The 18468-nt window shown below is 33.9% G+C and overlaps 1 protein-coding gene across 1 annotated transcript in view; it reads left to right on the plus strand.

Moving 5' to 3' along the window:
* The window catches only part of ATRNL1 (attractin like 1), a gene marked incomplete at both ends in the record, with an annotated part of 422440 nt that overhangs the window by 158391 nt on the left and 245581 nt on the right, over positions 1-18468 (plus strand). The window contains 3 exons of the mRNA XM_079535698.1: positions 11741-11835; positions 12451-12529; positions 13703-13860. Coding sequence (XP_079391824.1) covers positions 11741-11835; positions 12451-12529; positions 13703-13860 — 332 coding nt within the window. The remainder of the gene's footprint in view (positions 1-11740; positions 11836-12450; positions 12530-13702; positions 13861-18468) is intronic.

The following is an 18468-nucleotide window of genomic DNA, read 5'->3' on the forward strand; positions in this document are numbered from 1 at the left end:
TTTGCTATGAATTGGCAAATGTTTTTATTTATATTTATTTTAACAGTGGGAATTTTCTCTGTGTATCTGTTTCAGAAAGCACACTTGAGTTTTGAAATAGGGATTATTTTCTTTCTCTGATAGTTTTTACTTATGTATCGGTGAATTTACCAACTGACATCTCCTTGCATGTACTATTTATGTTACTTTTGCCAAATTAGATTGTTTAACTTTAGTGACAATTTGTTTAGATACACTTTTTATTTAGACTGCATTTAGCCAAAGAAAGATGGCTAAAGATGGAGTATCCTAAATTTTAAGCAGAAGTTGATAGACAAATATTTAAAGGCATGCAAATAGAAGTCTGAATTAGGTTCTTTCATTATTTGTATGGCTGTTCCATGGATGCCATAATATTTAGTAAGTAACTACTACTATTACATTTAAGTACTACATAAAGTTAAGAAAATATAAGCTATATAATTTATGATTATTTATAAAATACAACTCTGAAAAGGGAGATTCTGGACTGGTGAACTCATTCAAAAGAAATACTATTCTCTATACTCTAGCCTACGAGTGAAGCATTTTTTTTGATTTAGAAGGAAAGTGATCCAAAGATCTGTGTATATGCAGTATTTTATTTAGTTTACTGACCTGGGATTCACTGAGATGGGTACTTTTTTGAGTCGTTACATTGTGCTTTGCATGTGTTTTTTTTCCTGGCATGTCCAGAGAGAAGGGGACTGTCGCTCCTCAAAACCTGGCAGGCCTTACAGCTCCGCAAACCTGATGCTGTAAGAAGCAAATAGAACAGAAAAGTAACCATCAGTATTCCTTTAGTTTACCTTCTGTTGAAGAAGGGAAATCCAGCTCTTTTACCTTTGTGATGGGTTTATAGTTACATTGCTTCTACTGCTGACTTCCTAGGGAAAAGAGAATTCTTGATCAGAGGGACTTTGAGGAGAGATCTTAGTAGTGAAATCTTGAACCAGTTGAAATAAGAAGAAAAAGCAACAAAAACACCTGACTTCAATAGGATGGGGGCTTAAGGTTTGTAGGAGAATTTCTGCTGGTTCCTTTGGGAGTTCTTCAAATGGTCTAATAGCTTTTGTATGTCAGCTGGAATATTTTTTGCCAGTGGCTAATATGAACTGCTTAAGGATGGCTTAGCCTCTTCCATTATTACAGCCTGAGCACTTAATTAACTGTCTTGTTAGCACAAGACTCACTATGCAGGTGTCTTGAACCACCTAATCTTAGCTCACATTTGAAAAAATAACAGAGCAGTCAGTAATGTTTTCTGCTCTATAATGAGTAGTGTGAAGCCCTTACAAGGTATTTGGATGAAGGGCTCTGATCACTGAAATATATTGAGGGTCATTTATGCCTAAAGACAATGGTAAAACTTTGGATTTCATGGACTTGAAGAAAATTTATATTACATTGAAATGTGGTCATTATCAAGTTCAACTTTCTCTTTGAATGGCTAACAGCTCAATTTCAGCATATTGTGAAGTAGTCAGTGACTCCTTGTCACTTTTTCTTAGCTTGAATTGTAAATATCATTTTAAAATATATTGCAGAAATATAACTCTTTGGCAACATAGTGTAATTTACTCGTAACTTGATATAAAGGGTAACACTGGGAAAAAATGGTTCTGCAAACTGTGTGAGGTCAAAGCGCAGCAATGCACATTAGCAAAATAGTTACAATAGCAAATGACATTAAGGGAAATTTGAAAAATATCACTTGTCAAGAAGCATGAAGATACACTGGTAGAGAAGTAATATATATGCATTTGATTTGTCTCTTTATGTTCACTAGCATGAGTAAATGAATATGCGTTATTGTGTTACTCCCTTAAGGAAGTGCCATGACCATCAGAATAATTTTGTAAAAATGATAAGCTGTACAAAATCTGGGCAGAAATTTTTTTAAAAGAGCAAGAATCTCACTTTTTTTTTTTGCCAATAAAGTGACATTTTCAGGATTATAATCTTGTTGAGTAGAAATGTGTATTGCTTCTTTAGAGATCTGTGAAAATGCAGCTACGCAGATTTTCAAGTATTAGAACTTTAAGTGACATTAGGGACAGCTAAGGAAAGAAAAAATGAAGGTAGGACGTTATTAAACCAAGCAGTAGGTTGGTAGAGAAAAACTGAATTGATCTTGAGAAGATGGTGCAAAACTACATCACGCAGATAGATCGCTTTCCTTGTGTTCACTGTAATGGATTACTTACCATGATGCTAGATCTTTGAAGTTCAGATGTAGAAGACGTTCACTGTCAGTGCCTTTTCAATAAGGAAAGCAAACAGGCAGTCACACTGTTGTCTACATTTTGTTGTTATTTTGCATGATATTCCAGTTCCTAGATAAGTTGTGTTAAAGAGCTCATGTCTGACATCTATCACAAAGTGGAAATAGCTCTGTGTTATGCTAGTCACTGCTAGACAAAGCAGTAAATGAAAAAGCAGTTTATTCTGTTTGTGCACTTAGGTTAGCAGTACTTTCTTGTGTGGCCAAGAAGGTCATGAGTTAATAAAAACACAGCTGTAGCCGGTTCCTGTTTCAGAGAAAAATACAGTGCAATGAATATTACTTTTAATGTCTGACAGCTGTTTGGGGTGGAAATTGAATATTGCAAGGTATTTTGGAAAGGAGATTATTAAAGGAGGTATTGAGCCCTGCCACAGTGGCCAAGGTTCCCTCTCTGAATCAAAGAATAAATCTCCACCAAGGAGTGGGTGACTGAGAAAAATCAGCAGTTCAAGGCTCTATTTTTCCTCCCTGTGTTATTTCCATTTGGTTAGCTTAAGCAGTTTATTATTTTACATGCTTAACCGCCAGCTCTACCAGCTAAACGTGCAGGGAGTGGGGAAAATAATCTGGGTTTATTTTTTTCTTACCAGTCTGTACTGTCTCTCTGTTTTAAAGGCTCCATAGGCTAGAGTAGGCAATATTTGTAAATGAATTGAAATTGTAATATTTCATCAATGAGCCAAAAGCAGTGAAAACTTTATTATTTAATTCAGCAGATTTTTTCTTGAAATATACCTGATTTTAAATGAGAAGATTCATATTTTACCTATCTTAGAAGTTCTAATGCAAAAATATTCTACTGCTCGTTGTGAGAAAGTGCTTTAGCATATCATTTTTTACAATGCAAGTACCTGTTGCAGTTCATGATACTATAATACAGGAGGCTGCACAGTGGGGTATACAACATGTATTTCTATTCAGCGTTAACTGAAGCTTTCCTGAAAACGTTCAGGTTTCATTTGCTGTAAGGGATTTTAATCCTCAGAACTAACATGTTAAAATTGTTTAAGAAACAACAAAGAATATCAGCAAAGTTGAAACATCTCAACTTCAGTGTACATTGTGTGTTTTATACAACTCATGTGGAGCTGAGCAGTATGGACTAAGTTCTGACATTTGGGACTGTAGATTTAAGGTTTCATAAGCAAATGTCAGCTAAATGATTAGGAAAAGGAAAAAAGAATGTTGAAAACACTGAAATATTAAAGGAATACTTTCTGTGTATATTTGTAGCCAGTTTTTGAAGGGTATGTTCTGTTTCCTTGTAATACTTGATTGCTCTGAGGTCGCCGTTTAATTGCTGATGTCTGTATTGAATTATTGAAGAGCTGGGAAAAAAACAATGATAAATGTCCAACTATGCAGGTTGCTCCAAAAGAAATGCCTCTTATTTATTTCCGTGGAAACTACAACAGATTCAAAGAGTACAATAGCAAATTCTAACAGCAGATTCTCAGCTATAAATGTATTTTTCAAGATAGTTAGCACCAATAGCTATGCATTTTTCATCAGTGATGGACAAGAGCCTGATAACTTATAATACATTTCCAAGTAGAAGGTAACAGTTTGCAAGCGAGAATTTCTCTTTAAATAAAATTTAGTTACTCAGTTTGTTGATTATGACTGCAGTCCCTATGTCTTTTTGTAGTCCTTTTAGCCTAGTTTATCTTTTTAAAGTACATTAAAAGAAACGCTAATTTGTTGTCACTATATATTTATTTTATTGTAGCTTTGAACTTCTGCGAAATTCATTCTCACATGCTTTCTCTACATGGAAAGATGCATTTAATTAATAATTGCTGGCATCTTTTAAAACTCATTCCATTCTTACTACATTTATCAAAAATGCAAATTTTGCTGGTTGATAGTAAAGTCTTTACAATAAATGACTTTTTGTTTTGTCACAATGGACAAGTAATGTTGGGTACCAACATATTTTAATATCACAACAAAAATGAGGCAATGGATGACAGCAGCAGATGATAGAATGAATTAAACAGCTGCTCTGAAAGTTCAAAATAATTATCCTGACTGAAAATAGCTCTGGTAGTAGTCCCCTAACTTTGTAATACAAGCAGAACTTATTTTGGTCACAAATGAATTTGATTTATAGCATTTGATAATGAAACTTGATTTCAAAAGCAACACTTCTGCTGACAAAGTTGAATATGAATAGGGCTGTTCTCAACAAACTCACTGAAAATAGAGAAAAACTGCATAGAGCAAAAGAGGGGCAAATTGTACGCTGAAAAGGTTGAAGTTTAACTTTTAGAATCCTCATGAATAGAGAGTTCCCTAAATAGAAGAATGTAGGTAGAGTGACTGATGGGTCTATGTAGCAGTCATGAGTGGGGTTCCTACTCTAGCTTCAAAAGTGATTTCAAGAAATAAAAATAAAACAATGCTATTTTATGGTGTGTCTGTTCACAGAATTAGTATATTTGGTCATGCAGAATTATCATGAAAATGTACCAATTCAGGCATGTAATTCTCTTTGTTTTCCCTTTTACTGTGAAGAAAATATTTAAATAATGTTATTGGTAGCAGTAAATGGTTGAAATTTGGTATCTTATCTGTGATCTTAAAAGTTTTTGTTAATATGTACACAGCTGTGTGTAAGGCCAGACTTTTATTCAGTGAATGAAGAGGTGTCTCGTATTTCTATGACCTGTACCTTGCAGTAAAAGAAAGAAGAAGTATTGAAAAAAAACCTTTAGTCATTGATCAGGTGAAGATCATGTGATCCACAACATTTATAAAACATTACTTTTCCTGTCAGTGTAGACAAACAATTTTTGGGTACTAACGTTAATATAACTGAAGTGAGGCAGTGGGTGACTGTTAACGAACAGTCAATGGAATGAATCAGCTGCTCTGGAAGGAACTAAGCAATGTTATACGCAGGTCTGGTAGCACAGTGCAGGGCTCTTTGACATGTACTGCGGTACTTCTGGCTAAGAACTACTCTGAACATTAATTTTTGGGGCTAAAATACTGAACATCATTCTCTGAATGTTTGCATGTAATGAAAAGTTTTTGCCAGTTTGTTCAATTTTAGATATACATATTAAGAACTGATGTGACAGAATCTGTAGGAGAAAGGCAACCAGTCAAAAGCATGAGTCCCATAAATATATCCAGCTATACCTATCCTTGCTAGGAATTCAGGTTCATTCTTTCCTTCCTGATGGAAAATGGGATGCTCTATTGGAAAGAACAAGCAAAAGGGAGATGCAACTCAACAGAAAAACAGTCCGCTAGAATCTTCTTCTGTCTGGTCAAAGTTGCTTAATAAAAACCCCTTTGAAAGTGAAATATGCTGTGTAAGCATTGGATGCCAGGAAAGTGGAGGAACTAGTTTCTAGCACAATTATTTTTTTCTTTAGTAGGGCAGGATCATGTAATTATTAATGTCGTGTCTATATACTCTTTCCCCATAATCTTTCCCTTCAGAATGAACAGAACGGAATTGTTTGTGGGGTACACATAAGTGATCATGTAGCTGAATGTATGTTCCTTCCTTATTTTCTAGAAAAAGTTGAAAGAATGATAGTGAATGATGGAAGGATCTACAAAATAAAAATGATCATACGTATTGTTACTTATTTTGAAATATGAAAAAGTCATACTCTAGGTATTTTTGATTGGCTACTCATGATTAATGGATGTTTTAGTCCTTGGTCTCTTTGTTTCATTTCCTGTCCTGTAATAATGGACTAATAGTGCCTGCTCATCTCATAGTAATATTATAACAAATTCATTAACTTTTCTGAAGAACTTAGAAAATGATAGTGATGAATACTGCAGAAAGCCATGTTAGAAATTAATTCAGTCTTGGGAAAAGGGTTTGTGTGGTATGCAGTAAATGAGGCATGGGCCCAACACTAAGTACTGAGCAGAGAACAAAGTGTTGAATAGCTGCCCATTAACAGAGCACTCACCCAAAAATAATTCACAGGCAACCTTGATTGTAGTGATTCATTTTACAGTCCTAATATTCCTCTTTAACAAACCTTTTTGTATATAACTTTATCACTGTTATATTACATATATCCATGTTTTAAAAATAATAGCATAACTGTGTATTCTTAGAGGGTTTTAGTGGCACTCAGAAATAGTGAAGTAGAATTTCAAATCTCTTGAGGTTTCCGTCCAGCCTTTGTTCTTTTGGGAATATTCTTGTATTATCGAAAGCACAGTTTACTTTTAATTTAAAAGCTTAAATGTCAGAATAAGTCTGCTCCCCATTGGGTGTGAACAGAAAACTTCCATACTGTATTGAAAGGCATGGATTTCATTAAACAAAGAGCTGTTTCTTGAAAATTAACAGTAATAGTAGGATAAAATAATTGCTTTTAAATTTATTTTCTCATTTAATTAAATGGCTTTCTTTGCCTAATTATTGGTGTGTTCTCACATGTACTCATTACTGACATTTTGAATTGATTTTAATGATTTCTTTTGACAGTGAAAGCTATCAAGAGTTTTGCAAAATTTTGAAATAGAGATATGAGAATGCTCAATAACCATGAGTTCTTGTTATGTCTGGCTGTTGATGATGTTGGGATTGTATTGTGGTCTAATATCCCAATGTTCTTTTTCTATTTTATTCAATAATTTTTAATAAAAAATGAAGGAATGGCTTGGGACGGAAATTAGGCTGTGGGACTCCTCCCTGCCTACTGAGTGCCTGTGTCATTTGACTTGCTCTTGTCTCTTTCCATCTGTGTGCAAACTGAATCCTTTTTCCCTGGTGGCCTGAATCCTTCCACAGCTTCTCCTTTGACTGCACTGAGTTGGTGGAGGCATACATCCTACTAGACAAAAATAGGACTTAGTTTTTATACTATCAAAAAGAAGGCAGCACACAATGTGGTGGGATCTCTGCCAACCACCATGCATGTCTGTGCTGAATTCTTCAGGAACTGAGCTTAGGATTTCATCACTGGGTGGGTTGCTTGGGGACCTTCAGCTCTAGTGTACCCAGACTGTAGATTCAAAGTACAGCCAGTGCTGAACTAACACTTGAGTTGTGGGTTTGTTGAGTTTATGAAGGAGATTTCTAATTTCTCTGAAACTTTTTCTAAGAACGTTTAGACATTAAAGTTCAGAGGGGTTACAGATTGCACTCTGGCACGTGGATGCTTAAATTCTGTCTGCTTGCCCCTTTAGTCACATGTATCTTCTATCAGATTTGAGTTGAAGGTCTGGGCTGCAGAGCAAACATGCTAGGTGTTTTACAGTCATTTGCACCAGCCCAAAGTAGGGGAGAGTACTGCTGTTATCGTGTGATAGTGCCTCAGTGATTTTCTCTTGCTCATTGGCACAGAGAAATTCTGAACATAATTTTTAAAATGTATTTATTAAAAAAAAAAAGGATATTGATGGCATAAGAATGTTGAAGTAGTGGATGTTAAAATTTTACTGAAATAATCTAAAGCTAAAATGGAAGTGCATAATATTTCCAAAAGATTGGGGATGCATAGAAGAACAGGTAACTTAATTGTCAGTGTGTTTCAGGTGAATTCTTTTTCAGTTCGTCTTTTAAAAATTAAAGAATACAACCATAATTCTATAATGTCATTAACATTTCTTCCATAGTTAAGAGAAGAATCTATGCAGTGCTCAACATTGTTAACTACCTGGTCTATTTTGAGAATCATTATAATGATTATATATATCATTATAATAATAACTAATACTTTGTGAATTAAATCTGAGGTTGAGAATTTAATTTAGGTTGAAGAAAATTCTTTTTCAGCAAAGGCGATATTCATAATTGAGAATTTTTAACATTTGCTTTTATCTTTTAGTCATCAAATGTAAAACCAAATGTAAAATGATATCTGGAAGATATCTTAAGAGAAACTATTACAATGTTCACACACACAGCCTTATTTTTTCTTACAAAAAATGAAACAGTTGACCAAACAAACCAATTGTAAAAAAAAAAGAAAAAAGAAAAAAAAGGAAAAAAAAAAAGGAAAACAACCACCACCAACAAAAAAATTATATAAATTGTAATCCTAGAGAACCAAGCACTTCATTCTATAATTCACTGAAAGAATACTCTTAGATGATACTGGCTTTTGAAACATAATGGTTATTGATAATATTTTTATTTCTAGCACTTCTTACAGAAGTTTTGTTGGTTGAATTTGTTTATTTTGTTTTCAGAGCTCATCAGATTTTAAAAGTTTTGCAAGTTTTCTTGTCTGTATAGATGAGGTAGTTGGGAATGATTGCTTTTGTCAGCTGTTGCTTCTATGGTAGTTTGATTATTATGTTTGGTATTTGGTGTCTATGAGCTCTTGTTTTTTTCATCCTATCCTACATATAAATACAGAATACTAAATTTCTCTATATCTGTGATACAGATTTATTTCCTGATTTAAACAATCTGTTCTGCACCTGTTTTTATAAACAGAAGCACTTAGGGTATGTCTTGGATTTATCCAAAGGGTAATAATGCTTATGGTTGACTTGATCAAAGTTTACAGTAGAAACAAAAATACAAGCAGTAAAGTCTCAGGCATTTCTGAATTCCTGATTGTAATCATACATAGCTATATTTCAAAAGCATGCATTAAATGAACACTAGAATAACAATTTAGCTATTTATACATTTTACTGTTCAGAATGGATCATATCATGCAATTAAATTTTACTTAAAATTTTGTATTTACATATTAAGCTGTCTAGGCCTTATGAACTGGGAGATACAGTATGATGCACTGTGTAACTGCTTAGTCTGTTTATGGGTATTTACAGCATGTAAGCACAGATTATGTATTAGGTATTACATTCAGGATGGGGTTTGGCAGCATGAAGTAAAGCTGCCTGATACTGTCTGGAGAAGGAAACCTCTGAGAGGAAGTGGAATAGGACCCAGATACAACAGAGGAGTGACTTCTTTACAGCCCTTTTTAATTTCTACTCTCACTTTGAATTTCCTCTTACATTAGTTCTTCTAATTTATATTCTAATAAGATCTAGTTTTATATAATCTATCCAGGCAAATTTTGCTCAAAGTTTTGGCTCACTGTGAAAATAAACCATTCTCCAGGCTGTGAGGGAAAATAAACTTAATTCTTTAGTAATCCTCTGAATACTGTGAAGGAATGTTGCTAAGTATCAGCTCTTTCATTTGCAACTGTCTCCAAGTTGGCCAATCCAAGAGATTTTATCAAGGCCTTTTTTTGGCCTTGCTACTCATGATTATTAAAGGACTCATTGATTCCTTTAATAGGGATCAGTCTCTGCTTCCAATCTCTTGCTGTTCTGTTACCTCTGTATGATAGATGTAGTGGTAATATTCCTATTTTGATATGGTACATTGGTATTAGTAAAGTCAATGAGATTTTCTTAATTATATTTACATAGTTATATAGTGTCAATAAATTAAAATTTAATAATAATTCATCTTTCACTTATATAAGCTGAAAATACCTGATCAAAACTCCTTACCTAAGTTTAATGATAAGATTAACTTATTTAAATAATTGAAATTTGTTGACTGGTCGTGGATAAAGTGGACTTTTCAGTTTCCATGGTCATGGTAATTCCTTTCATGCAACTCTTCTTATTTCCTTTCTTTGCTCAGTGAAGTAAATAGTTACTATTTTCTTTAATTGTTAGGATGATACAGTGGGCTGTATTCACACTTCAGTGATCAATTGGCTTTTTTTCTCCTTCTAAGTCAGATTTCCCATGGGATACAAGGGTGTATTTTTTCAGGTTATACGTCACTGTAAAAAAGGTGGTCGTCAGCATTGAGCAAACTATTGAGTCCAACAGAAGGCTGACACAGCTTTTTCCTTTTTTGTCTTAATCTGTCACTCTCTTTGTATTTACTGATTTTGTGTTTATCATTATTTTTAAGAAGTTATTTTTAAAATTCTGCTAATGTGGTTTTGATAGTATAATGTCATCAAAAGATGGATCAAAATAGAGCATGGTAATCATGCATTAGTCTCTAGTGTCAAAGATCACTTGGGTCTGACTGTATTTTTACACACACACGTGTATATTTACACTCATAAGGCTCCCTTCATTTCCATTGGTAGAGAAAAAATCAGAATCTTTTGATTCCTGCAGGACCATCGTGATTAGATTTACAAAAGTTCTGTTAGGTCTGAAGATATTTGCTGCTGTAAAAGATCATTTAAGATCCACCCTACCCACCTCTGCATCCTGACTGACTGCACAAGGATTATTAAACTGCTAACACAATTTGTGTCTCTGAGGGCTCTTGTGATTCTTGACCATCTGATTGCCCTGAACTGTGTGTGCTGGGATTCTCCACAGCTGTCTCTAAGATGCAGCACAGTTATCCTTGTTTGATGGGGTTGTCTTGCTAAAAAACTGCCTCACCCTGATAAATACTGTCTGATTTACCTCTAGAAATTCCTTTTCAGTCATTACTAAATATATGATCCTACTAAGACTCAATCTACTTCCTCCAACTTCAGGAACTCAATAAGTTGTCTCAAAATCGATGTCTTCAGCCTCACTGCAATCATTTTATTGTCCTTTCAGGAAGGGTTAAATATGACTTGGGTCACCTGGGGGTGTTCCTTTCTCCCTTCTGTACTTAAGGCAGCTTTAGTTGGCCATAAGAAGAGCACTGTTGGGACTGAGTGATGGAAACTGTATGGGTAGAAACAGCATGGCAATTTCTTGCCTCTGTTACTTTAATAGGTTGAATGAAAAAATCTGTAGAACAAATGTAATTTGGGAGTGTAATAAAATCTGAGTCAGTGCTACTACTTGCTTCTCTTGTATGAAAAGTTTATATCACTTGCCATTTAGAAAACAGCTTAGAATTCTGGCAATTTGGAATGGGTATGTTAAATGATTTCTATTCAGAATTCCACTGTGCCACTTCATTATTAGCAACGTTATTTGCTATAGTATCATACCTTCAAACTATGTAATTTTATGGTAGATGTAACCTTTTTTTTCCCCAAAACTTTAAACCTACTAATTCTGAGCTGTGATGCAGTAATGTAGCTATGTAAACTGTTTTACACAAACACGGTAAAACTTATGACTGGAAAACTATAATGCTTGAAATATTCTGAACATAATATTTGAATAACTATTTCAGAGTAACCTTAGGGAACTGGTAGCACTAAAGCAGCATGATATTGTATTTTGGAATAATCAAGGGATGATGACTTTGTGATAAACTCAACTTCTTAATTTAGTTATTTTTTGTCATTTTTTGTCATTGCTTCACTTAATATTTTTTTTTATTGCTTCAAGACATTGTATAGTCACAAATATTTATAAAATGGAATGCATGTGAATACGTCCAACTTCATGATTTTTAAAATAAAAGTGATCAGTAAAGCTTTTAGGTAATCACATAATATTTTCTTAATGTATGAACACTTGTTTCTATTTTCTTTCTACATTCTGTTGTGCCCACAGACAGCCTTTTGATTGATTACCAATTTACCTTCAGCTTGTTACAAGAAGATGATCGTCATCACACCGCCATAAACTTTATAGCAAATCCAGAACAGGTAAGAAAATATGACTAGCTGTTTGTGATTAAGATTTCGGTTGTAGTTGATCATATTGAAAGGTCTGTTAGGTGCTTATAAGACACTAGAGGTATATCAAAATTTTATGGAAACTGATAATATTCCTGAGCATTCAGTAACAATTTTTTGTAAATGCTGGATCAACTAGTTCAAATCAACTAATATTCCAAAAATGTATCAGTTGGTTCCATCTTCTTGTTCCCAGGAATAACAAGCTGTAACATTGTCCTGAGTTGAATTAAAGGAATACACTCTTCAGTGAAAGAATGTTTATTAACAGATATAAAAGATAATTTCTGAATTCTAACTGAGGCGTATCTTTATGCCATGTATTTTTTAAGTTATTCTTGCAAAGATAATTATTTCACAATTTGAATCACAATCTGAAAAGATAGCTGATGCTTACTTGTGACCCATCCATATTAAGGCAAAAGAGACTACTGCTTTTGCTTCTGAAGACTGCTTATTAGAATTCTGTTTAAACTATAAAATGGAAGAGGAGCGGAAATCTATATTTAATTTTGTACACCAAAGCTATATTCAATACATTCTGATATATTTTGTTAACCTTTTTTTTTTTTTTTATTTATACAGTCAAATAAAAATTTGGATATATCAATTAATGCATCAAACAACTTCAACCTCAACATTACATGGTCTATTGGTTCAACTGGTAAGGATGAATTTTGGTATGATGTCTTTTTCCCATATGATTTAATGATCCTTTAGGCTATTTTAACCTGATTGTCTTTTTGTTGCTCATTTTGATAATAAAACTTTACAAAATCTGTTCTTTTGCCATTATCATTATGCCATTATTAATTATATTATTTAAACCTCAGATGATAATTTGCAATCTGAACAAAGCTTCATTAATATGTTAACTTTCTCTCCTATTCAATTAAAATTACTTTGGTAGGAAAAGCTTGTAGCCTATTTAAATTTTTTAAATGACAGTGTTATGAAATGCTGTGATTTTAATTAAGATAAATTGCTTCCTTAACTACTGTAGAGACAGATTTTAATTTCTTTGTTTCAGTATTCAAGCTAAAAATTTAATTATTAACCTTAACATTGATATCAAACAATAAAGTTCTTCTGTGTATGCTGATAAAAGGAGCTGCTTATCTATTTTTCTCCAACTTTCAACCCCATTACTCTTCTTTGTTTTAATAAGGAGGAAGAAAAGCTTTATTTAGGCAGTTTCTCTGAACTGGTTGTATTGACTTTCGGAAAATACATCCAAGGAGAAGCATGATGCTTACATGAAATTGTACTGAAATAAAATACAAAATAAAAATGTTTTTAAGGGAGGTCAGAATTTGTCTTACATTAACTTATAAATTTCTTCATCAATGTATTTATGAAATAGTTTAATATACTACGAAATAGTTTAATATACTACACTTAGCAAATTCTAATACTTTAATGTAGAACAAATCCAACAGCAATCTATGAGGCTTTTATTGAAATTGAATGTAAATTACTGGTGGTAACTTGCTTTCCTAAATTTCATGCAACTTCCATCATTTTTTTTCATTCATTCATAATCTTTTGAAGGCAGAGTAAGAGATTTAGTAAATTCTATATGTGAAATGTGTTGTACCATTACATTGTAATGAAGGGTAATTAAAGTTGTAGGAGGCTGAAACTAAAAGCAATTCAAGAATCTGAGTTTCATTGGCCAGTTTACTTTTACACCTTTTATTGTGACTAATAAGTTTCATAAGGGTGTGTGTATGTGTGTGTGTGTATATATATCTATATATATCTATATCTATCTATATCTATATCTATCTATCTATCTATCTATCTATCTATCTATATATATGTTGTTGTTTTTTAGCTGGAACAATATCTGGAGAAGAGATTCCTGTTGTTTCTAAGGCAAATATTAAGGAATACAGAGATAGCTTTTCTTGTGAAAAATTCAACTTTCGGAGCAACCCAAACATCACATTCTACGTCTATGTCAGCAATTTTTCCTGGCCAATCAAAATACAGGTTAGTACAACCGTTTTGCACTTATGAAGGTGTAGACATCTTTGTTTCACTTGTACAGAAACTGTACAAATAGTATTTTTTGCATGCTGTATTATCTGTGTGTAAAAGTTATATTTTGATGTTTTTGCTTTTCCTAAAATGAATCAGACTTCAGATTGTCAGTTTTAAATCTGAAGTTAGTATTATTGAGCACATACATCTATTTGTAATATATCTTATTCATTTTGATGTATATGTAAAAGATGATATGCAAGATATGTATGCACAGAAACTTGTAAGTCATCATGTGATGTATGTGATGATTATGCATGTATATACTTAGATGTTTGTGTAATTTTTTATTAATTATTACCTTAGCTTTTGGCTTTCTTAAAAATCGAATGTCTACACAGTCCTGTAATATCTCAAAGTTCAGATTTAACATTAGGCACATTTGAGTAGAACTTGTATTCTTCTTTGACTTCAGTTGAATGAATTTTGTTGAGGATTTTCTGGGATACTGAAGTACTGTGTAGTGGCAGACTCAAACAAGTCGGTGCAGTGATGTGTTGTTTCTTTGCTGGAAGTTTCATAGTTTTTATAGTTACTGTTATTGTAGCTGTATTTGTAAATACTCTGTTGCATGTGCCAAACAAGCTCTTTTTGTGGGTGATCAGCTTTTGGCTATAGCTAGGCTTTTCTTAACCATGAATGGAAGCTGTAAATAAGTTTCACGTTGTCAAAGGATGAAGTTATGTAACTTATTTACATGTATTTGTGCATAACTTTTATGCATAACAAGGTATTTTTTTCTAGCCACCAATCCCACTTCCCAAGGATAGACCAAGTTCAGTTGCTAGAGAGCCTTCCTAAACAAACCCATGAAGCAATTAAATTGTAAATGCATTACATGCCAGTTTCACCTTGAAGACTGAAAGATGCCTCTGTCATCACTGTAAGACAAACATTAGTAAGGTGATGCGTTTTCTTATGATGTGCAGCCTGTTGTCAGATGTTGGAAAATTGCATCTCCTTCCTGTGCTGTTTCCACTGCAGTATAGAATCTTAACGGCAGTGTGTTTTAATGCTTGATAAAGGTAATGCCTAATCAAGTTATATTCCTTTTTTTTTTTTTTTTTTAATCAGCCTTCTATTTTCACTTCCTTACCTGCCTTAGATGCACAGATTTTGTTTTTGTTATTTATTTATTTTTTAATTGTGAGGACTATTGGAAGTTCACTTGTCTCAGAGGTGATGGTATTTGGCTATCGCATTCCTTTCCTGTCCTGCTAATTTCTCATAAAAATTTCCAAATTGGTGCAAGTCACAAATTTTATGCTGAGGAAGATGAATGCTAAGGTTCAGTTATGGAAACTAAGCTTTGGGATGATAAAGTTGTCCTCTGTGTTTGCCTTTCTAAATTGACAGGATTAATATTTATTCCTCAATATTTTCATGCTGGGGTTTGTTATTCTACAAGGAAGCATGTGAAGTTCACATTAGCTATATTGATTTTGTAGTTACCAGCAGATCTGCAACAGATAAAATACAGGGATAATGAGTAGGGAGCTTTTCAGATAACACATTGAAGTCTGTGTGATATCTTTATGATTTCATGGATAGTAGAAATTTTTAAAATCTTCACAAAACTAAAGATTAAGAAAATGAGGTCATGGTTTGTCCCAATCCAGAGACTGTAAATTCCAAAGCCAATATACTAAAAGAGCTCATAGGTCTAATATTCAGGACTATCTACATCTGTTAGCATACCAGATTTCACTTCCACATTGTCCAAAGGTGGCTGAAATCAGTCTATTACTATATTAGAGTGCATCCATTTAGAAGATGATAATCCTTACAAAAATGATGTTGCTGCTATACTGATAACAGGACTCTTTGGGAGAGTCACTGGAAAAATACTCCTGATGGATTAAAATTTCACTTAGAAGTAAGGATTTTTTTCTAAGTGATCTCTGAAGCTTTTCTAGCCAATTTAATGTTCCTGAATGAGCCACCTTTGCTTTTCTGTGGTGATTATACAGCTAGTTTCAAGTCACAGGGGCTTTGGGTGTCACAGAAAGCTGGCCTATGCATAAGTGCTCTAGACACTTAACTATATGTGCTGTGTCACATGTATGATCTGTATGTGTTACACTGCATTGGTCAGATCACTTTGGCTGAAAGCATAATGATATTTTATATCAACTCACCACTAAAGGTTTCATTTAATCCTGTTAGAGCCAAAGAAATAATTACTATAACTTCCATGAGAGGTATTGTATTCGTACAAATAAGTAAGATAGCAAAATGGGACTTAGCACATGCTTTTGGTTAAGTGCTAAATACTTTCTTCAACACATCTAATTCTATTCAAATACATTTTGAGTACCAGTGATCTATATCTATATTATTGGTTGTGATTTGTGAAGAATAGATTATATAAAGACTTCCTAAGAAAACAGAAATAGTGACTGTACTTCTCTTTTAACTGATATTTCAAGATGTGTTCATATGCATTTCACCACCTTCCTTTTATGCCTGCTATGTTGATACCAGAGTTAAGATTACTTGTCTTTCAGTGGGAAGGTTTTGGGAACTGCTCTTACCAGTGCAGTTTCTATAGCAGAAGGGCCAGTAGCCCTGTCTAAGTCACCTATATTACCTCAGTTTTCACGTATACAAGAAAGAAAAACCATGCAATCTCATCTGGTGGTTATTTACATGGATAGATGGCCTACAGTTGCTCAGGTACTTTTATAATTCCTGTTATCTGTTCAGAAAATTTGGATTCTTTTTCTAGACTTTAACAAATACCTGATGACTCTAACACAAAATATCTTCTTTTGAAATGTGATTTCCTGCCTTTGAAAAGGCAGGATTGTATTCATGCATCAACTTCCTGAAGAAATGTTGATCTGTGGTAACTCAGCAGCAGCAGCAGCTTGCTACCCAGTGACCTGTTGTGTTTTTTTATGTCACTGGTGAGCCTTATGATGATCGAAGAATCCAAGCTCTTCAGCCCTGTGTACTCATGAATTACTTGCCAGCCATGATTGAATAGAGACATAAGCTGTATGCATTTAGCGTAGATGTCCCTGTTCATTGCTGGAGAGTTGGACTAGATGACTTTTGAAGGTCCCTGCCAATTCAAACAACTCTATGATTCCATCCATGATCATCTTAGCTGTTAAATGCTTTTGTGGACAGTAGTACTATATGAATCTTTTGAGAGGATGTCTGTATAAAGTATCTTTGTTATGAGAGACTTCAAGTACCCAAGTAATTGGACATGATTTTTCATCCAGTTTCATCATCTCTGTGTTTGACATTCTGAATTCTAAGAGTAACACATCTTTCATAGTCCTGACCCTTAATATGTACTGATGTTTTATATCTCATTTAAATAGGACTCCATCAGAAAATGCAGTTAACTTAAATTGGCTAGATTTGCAAATAGAGTACGTGGCAAAACCCCATCACTTTCTTCTGCTCATTTTTATTTTATTTTGAGAGTAGATGTAATTCAAACTCTGCTGGTAATAGAATTTCAAGGCTGTAGCATTTATTGAAAAGCAATAATTCAGGATTTAGCCAGCAGCTGTAATAATGGTCAGCAGCCCCCAAAGTAGCCAACAATCATAAAACTTAGGCTTCTGACAGCTATGCAAATATTAATAACAATAATAACAGTACGTTCTTCAGTCTCTGGAAACTAACTTTATGGCAAAAGATTTTCATCACTGAAGTTAGTAACATATTTTTCATCTTTTCCATTATTTGTCCCCATAGTCAGAAAAGTAACAAGCGTGTGAAGCAAGCAAATCCCCTTCAGATGCAGTCCTGACTATGTGGTTGATGAAATTCATCCCAAAGGGCAGCATTCCTGCTTTTAGATCAGCTGCTTTCATGCCCCCTTACCTCTTTATAAGTGTCTGCTGTGTAAGTCTGATCTCACCTTGTGCCTAATCAGCAGCATTTTCTGCCAGTTTTAAACAGTTTTTTGCCTTGGCACAGGGAATACCATCACAATTACAGCTGCTCAGTCCTTCCTACCTGTGCCATCAGAGTGTGTCAGCTGTCAGTTATTAACTTGACTAGCTCAGCTGTGTCTAAGAATAATTCACACAGTTACTAAGACTCGGGGGAAAAACGAAATCCTCCTTAAAAAGCAGAAGGTAATAATAACTGTTCAAATAGTTATTTTCTTTCCTCCTGTAATGTGTAAATGGAAGATTCACACGTGTCAGGGTTTTAATTGGGAGGGTCAGCTTAATCTGTAGGGCTCAGCATCAACGAGAAAGAACTGCCTGCCAAGATTAGGCTTAGGTTTGTATTTAAAGAAAAAAAATCCAAACAGCCTCATTCTTCATTTTTGATCAAGGAATACTTCATCCCTTATGCGTTCTCATAATATATTCTGTGCAGTTGTTTCTGTGGAAAACTATCTTTACCACTCTGTGTAAGTTTGTATGCAAGAATATAATATAATGAATGATGATTTACATTCCGTTTGGACGCAGCACAACAAATCATTTAAATGGCTTCATATGCAAATTTCCAATTTTTTCTTTTTAATTTAATGAGGAAACTGATATTCTTCCAGCTTACTGGCTCCTGTTTCAGAATTGA

Source organism: Tetrao urogallus (genome assembly GCF_951394365.1).
Source record: "Tetrao urogallus genome assembly, chromosome: 5".
In the NCBI taxonomy this organism is placed as follows: domain Eukaryota; kingdom Metazoa; phylum Chordata; class Aves; order Galliformes; family Phasianidae; genus Tetrao; species Tetrao urogallus.